Source organism: Elephantulus edwardii, unplaced genomic scaffold, assembly GCF_000299155.1.
Source record: "Elephantulus edwardii isolate Elephantulus edwardi_28Jun2011 unplaced genomic scaffold, EleEdw1.0 scaffold00037, whole genome shotgun sequence".
Classification (NCBI taxonomy): Eukaryota; Metazoa; Chordata; class Mammalia; order Macroscelidea; family Macroscelididae; genus Elephantulus; species Elephantulus edwardii.
This window is the reverse complement of record NW_006399787.1, coordinates 1,366,241-1,372,366: the sequence shown is the minus strand read 5'-3', so window position 1 is coordinate 1,372,366 and position 6,126 is coordinate 1,366,241. Positions and strand designations below refer to the sequence as shown.

The window sequence follows — 6,126 nt, the reverse complement described above, 5'->3', positions numbered from 1 at the left end:
ATATAAATAAATATATTTTCAGACAATCAAAACTGTATTTACTACCAATGGGTGTGCTCTAAAGGAAATATTAAAAGTAGTTGTTTGGGCCAAAGAGAAAAAAAAAACATTGCAGAAAGACTGAAGATGTAGTAAGAAGAAGTAAAAGGCAATGGAAAGAAAAATTTGTGAGTATATAAAAATTATTAATACAGATGTCACAAAACAATGTTTCGTGGATTTGAAAAACACCTATCAAGACACACACGTTGTTGTGGACCAGCGGGTCAGAACCCTATAGCTGACCCTCCAGTGGGTTTTCAGAAGCCGTAAACTGCACGCGATGGGACTGCCCATCCTTCCCCTGTGGAGCAGCTGGGGGATTAGAACTGTGAGCCTTTGCGTTAGGAGCACAACTCCTTACCACGAAGGCACCAGTGCTCCAAAATACACGCAGATGATTTAGATGTCCCTGTGCTGACCAAGAAATGGGAAAGGTGCTCATTCATATTCAAACAAAAAATCTCAGACTCACTGAGTGACACCAACTGCCAGCTACTCCTCTAGCTGGTTTTCAGAGGCTGCTAAGAACACGGAAGGAACTGCTCATCCTCCTCCCCGGGGGCCACTGGTGGATTCCAGCTGCCCGAGAGATGCTGCCACCTTCAGGCTGCCATTCCCCTCCTGACCAAGCACGTCACCACGGCCCTCTCAGTCACATCAAGGCGAGTGCTGTGCTCTCTAAGATAATCCCTTCTTCTTCTTGGGATCATTATTTGCTACTGAATTGGCTCCCAACTGATGGCAACCGCACAGACAGTGCCCACTGCTGGGGGCCCAGTGCTCTCACTGCAGAAGGGAGAGCTGCGAACCCCCGGGATTTCCTGTCACCACTGAACTCTCGAGGCCACTGCCAGGCCTTCCCCATGCACCTGACTCTACAGAATTAGAAATCTGGCAGGAAGGAAAAAGGGCTCTTTGGTAATTCAGTGAGCTATGTATGTAATATTTATGTACTTGTTTATACACACAATTTAGTAAAAGAAAGAAAATGATTTACTTTACCACATACTGATTTTAATTTGGGTCTTTCACTTGTACTAACATAAGCTTTCCACATTAATAAGTACTCTTCAATAATATTTAATGACATTGTGATGATTTTATTAGAGTATCACATTTAATCTAAAAAAATCTTTACAGTTAAGACATTAAAATCGTTATGGTCTTTGTTTCCCTCGAGAGGGACAACATGCTTGGAAAGGTGGAGAGTAGGAGAGATAGAGGAAGGCCCTTAGCCAGGAGTCCTGACAGAGTGTGTCAGAGATGGGAGGACGGCCCAGGACAGGACAGGTTTCACTTTCGTTGTTCATAGGGTTGTTGTGGGCTATACTCGACTTGATGGCATCTAACAATAACAATAATGTAAATGAAATATTCAATAAGGCAATTTCATTGTAACATCTTTGAGATAAGACTTTTACCTACCTTTCAGTGCCATTTTTCAGTCTCAAAATGAATGATTCTTTTTTTATTTTAATAATTTTAATGAACATTTAGAAAGATTTTGGATTTCCATTCATTCATTGCTGCACTTCTCTCCCCGCCCAGCCCCGGGTCCCGACCCCCAAGTTCGCTCCTCTCTTTGAAAAGTAAAAGAAAACCTCCCTGGTACACAATCCCCCCACATCCCTCCCACCGCCCCAAGTACATTCCACTATGCAACCTTAATTGTAAATATCCATTGTTCAATCTACAACCAGGAGAAGATAAAATAGATGAATGACATCTTCTAATCATCAAATCCCTATGCACATCCAAAAACTTCTCCAACAAGGTAAAAAGGGAAGCCACGGACTGGGAAAAAGTATTTGGTAATGACATATCAGATAGAATTTATAAAATACTTGAGCACCACAACAAGATAAAGGTAAAAAAGGGCACAGGATATGAAAAGACACTTCACCAAAGAAGACATTCAGATGGCCAACAAGCACATGAAGAAATGTTCAAAATCCCTACTTCTAAGAGTGATGCAAATCAAATCAACTACGAGATATCATCTCACCCCAGTAAGAATAGCAAAATTTAACAGAACAGCAAGCAACAAATGCTGGCGAGGTTGTGAACAAACTGGAACCCTTATTCACTGTTGGTGGAAGTGTAAAATGGTGCAACCACTGTGGAAGGTGGTGTGGCGCTTTCTCAAAAAGTTGCAAACAGAGATAACATTTGACCCAGCAATTCCACGACTGGGAATATACCCCAAAGAGACCATAACTGACATCCAAGCAGATATATGCACACCCATGTTTATCATGGCTTTGTTCACAATGGCAAGGAGTTGGAAACAACCTAAGTACCCATCAAAAATCGAATGGATAGAGAAGCTGTGGTATATTCACACAATGGAATACTACACAGCATTGAAAAACAAGGAACTCATGCAATATTATTCAAAATGGGTGACCCTGGAGGACATTATGCTGAGTGAAATATCTCAGCCACAAAAGGACAAATACTGCATAGTGCCACTGTTGTAAAATAGGACTGACACTGGGGTTGAGGGGAGACGGAGAAAGATGGGATAAATAATGTATACTGCATTGAAACAGATGAGGGAGAAAACTGTTTAAAAGGGATACGTAATTAGGTATTTTTGTCATGACAGGAGTCCAGAGCGAAGGCTGCATAGTGGAGTGGTCCTGGGGGGAGGGATTGTAAAACAATGAAAGAATTTTTCTTTTACATTTCAATGAGAAGAGTGTACTGGGGTGGGGAAGGATGGGCAGGGAGAATAGTGCAGCAGTGAATGAATGGAAATCCAAAGTGTCTAAATTTTCATTAAAATTAGTAATAATAAAAAAAAATATCCATTGTTCAACATGAAGGAAATGAAAATCCTCACAACTGGACCAATAAACAATAATCATGTTAAACACAGAAGAGTCTGAAGTTGTAAAGGATTTCATTTTACTTGGATCCATAATCAACACCAATGGAAGCAGCAGTTAGGAACCAAAGGACACAAGGCACTGGGTAAATATGTTGCCAAGCACCTTTTAAAGTGTTAAAGAGCAAGGTTGTCACTTTAAATACTAAGGTATACCTGGCCCAAGTCCTGGTATTGTCAATTATTTCTTATACATATGAATGCTGGAAAAAGAGTAAGGACAAGTGAAGGAAGAATTCGCCTTGGGATTGTGGTGCTGGTGTAGAATACTGGAATCAGAGAACGGCGTGATCCTTGGGCACAAGGCTGGTGAGACAGCCTCATATATTTGGGGCTATCAAGCTTAGAAAGTAGAGGGTCAAAGAGAGGAAGACCCTCAATAAGATGGATTAGCAGAGTGACTTTAACAGTGGGCTTAAGCACAGCTGAAATGATGGGGACGAGCAGGACTCAGCAGCTTGTTTTGTCATTCACAGGTCAGCAAGGGCTGGGGCCAACCTCACATCACCCGCCAACAAGCACAGCTTCTCTCTAGAGCAGGAAGAATTGTGAACTTGGGTCTCTTGTTGGACATATCATCTCATTTACATGAAATGCGGCTACATCTGTCCACAACCCTGAAGAAATTATCTCACAGAAACAAAGAAAATATGAATATGAATAGCTTTAAAGAGTATGTGAAACTGATGAAATTCCAAATGTTGCAGAGACTACTTGTTTACAGAAAATCACAGCTTCTGTCCTCGGTAGATCCTTCACGGCCAGTGCAAATGCTGCTTCCTTCAAGGACTGGGTGTCAATGGTGATGCACCCCAGACACCTGTTGACCTTGATGACAAAACAAAGCCTAGGCCAGTGATACACAATCCAGATCTAGTCTCTTGAGAGCAGCATTCTTTTGTGTGTTTCTTTAAAGGCTTTTCAGGTGATTCTAAGACACAGGTAATAAGTACTGAGAACAATGAGAATGGACTCTTAAGGAAAAAAGTACTTGCCTGCAGAGGTTGAAACACACAAGGCAGTAAGTCATCCTCCAGGTGCTGAAACACATAAACACATACCTGTGCTTGTACGTCCCCTTTCTCAGCCAGAAACTGGTAATACTGAATCAGATCTTCCTCCAGCATTCCACTGTTCATGCCGGGATTCTCCACCTCATCAGGCAGCCGTATTCTCTGTACTACTGAGCCTCCTGTCAGTGAGATATCACTAGCAACTGGAACAGGGAAACAAAGGCGCCACATGAGGAAGAGTCAGAAAGAACATCTCACAGGAAACACAATTCCAGCTACAAAGTACTGTCAGTGAGACTTAGACTTTAAAGAGTTTCCTGCAGGCTACAAAAGAGCTGTTAAAGTCAATCAGGCTTCTTCCAAAAAAAATTTAAGTAACAGTCAAAGCAAAATTAGGACTGGGGGAAAAAGAAGTTGCTCTTTAATTAATTAGCACAAAGATAATTCTATTTAAAAAGGGACATTCAAGATAGTTTACACTGTACAATAAAAATTTTTGCTGTTGTTGACTGCTGTCAAGTCAAGCACAACTCACAGAGACCCTATGAACAAAATGCCTGAAGCCTTTCTAAAGTTCATAGTTTCCAGAGACATGTTGTTTAGGAAGTGGATGCCACTCCTGCATGGCTTAAATGAGTTCTCTAATTTTGGTCATAAAGGTAAAAGAGAAAAATTAGATACCATGATTGGCCACAAGGCGGTAATGGGTCAGAGCAGATTCACAACTTTGGAGGACTCCAATCCCAGCCCAGTATCGGTAACCCTGCAAAACAAACACAGGTGAGAAGACAGCAAGGTCACATGCTTCAGCAGAATTCTTCTAGCAAAGAGCCAACCAGGATCAAAACTGTGCTGCCCAAGTACCCTAACATCTTATTAATCCAGAATGGTTACGTGTTTACATAATTTATTTAGCAACTTCAGCAAGATACGAAGTTGGGAAAAACAGTAGAATTCCTAGAGCAACCAAAACAGATGCCATGGACTTTATAAAAGAACCAGGCACATTTTTTCCATTACGTAGGCTCTCACTTTGAACTGACTGTGATCTTGTATTAAACATAATTTGAACAAAAATGGGTTAAACACCTTAGCAAAGAAGAAACAACAACTCAGAAAAATGCAAAGGTAAGAGGATACTAGACACAACCACAACACCAGCAACAAGTAACTTCAGAATAAGTGAGAAGACAGCTAATAGCAAAAAGAGCAGAAGATGGCAAGGAGAGCCCTTAAGCACAGCCCTTTCATTTTTATTTTTTCAGAGGAGACAGCATGAATGCATTTCCCTACTATCACATATTATGCAGTTAAGTTTCCCCTATTAGGGGAAATTGTAGGATTGCCCACATTTGGGGAAATGCAATGGATAAGCCTAAACCTGGGAAGACCACCTTTGTGATTATGATATCTCCCCTGGCAGGGAGAAAAATAACGCGGGTTATTTTAAACTCAAGTAATTCCACAACCTTTCACTGCACCATGAGAGTTTCTACAATTTAGTAACATGGGTAACATCTGGTGTTCTTAAGAATGGTGGTTCTTGTGGTTGTTATGTGCCACTGGGTTGCCTGCGACTCATAGCGACCCTATTTACAACAGCTCTGAACCCTGTTCTACCCTGAGCCAATCTTATTGTCTCTGACACACCTACTCTTATTATCTCAGTCACTGAGTCAATGCATCTCATTGAGAATCTTCCTCTCTTGAGCTGTCCCTCCACCCTCTCGAGCATGATGTCCCTCTCTAAGACAACATGTTCAAAGTATGTCAGAAGAAGCTTCAATATCCTTTCCTCCAAGGAGAAGCCTGGTTTCACCATCTCTAGGGTGAACCTGTTTGTTCTCCTGGCAGTCCATAGTATATCCAATACTCTTCTCAAGCACCACAGCTCAAAGGCATCAATTCTCCTTCTGTCATCCCAGTCATTGTCCAGCTTTCTGATGCATAGCAAGTGAATGCAAAGACCATGCCTAGTCTCCAGACTGATACTGGTGCTCTTCATTACTCTGGAGAAGTCCTTAACAGCAGACTTTCCGAATGCAATTTGTCAAGAAGACAAAGATTCTCACCACTGGACCAACTGGCACCATCAGGATGGATGGTGAAGAGATGGAGACTGTTCACAGCTTTAGTTTGCTTGGCTCCACAGTCAACACTCTTGGCACCAGTAGCCAGGAA

At 41.7% G+C, this 6,126-nt stretch overlaps 1 protein-coding gene across 1 annotated transcript in view; it reads right to left on the bottom strand.

Moving 5' to 3' along the window:
• SEL1L (sel-1 suppressor of lin-12-like (C. elegans)) overlaps window positions 1-6,126 on the bottom strand; it is a 56,183-nt gene that overhangs the window by 12,556 nt on the left and 37,501 nt on the right. The window contains exons 9-10 of the mRNA XM_006884766.1: window positions 4,627-4,708; window positions 3,994-4,148 (exon numbers count right to left, since the gene is read on the bottom strand). Coding sequence (XP_006884828.1) covers window positions 3,994-4,148; window positions 4,627-4,708 — 237 coding nt within the window. The remainder of the gene's footprint in view (window positions 1-3,993; window positions 4,149-4,626; window positions 4,709-6,126) is intronic.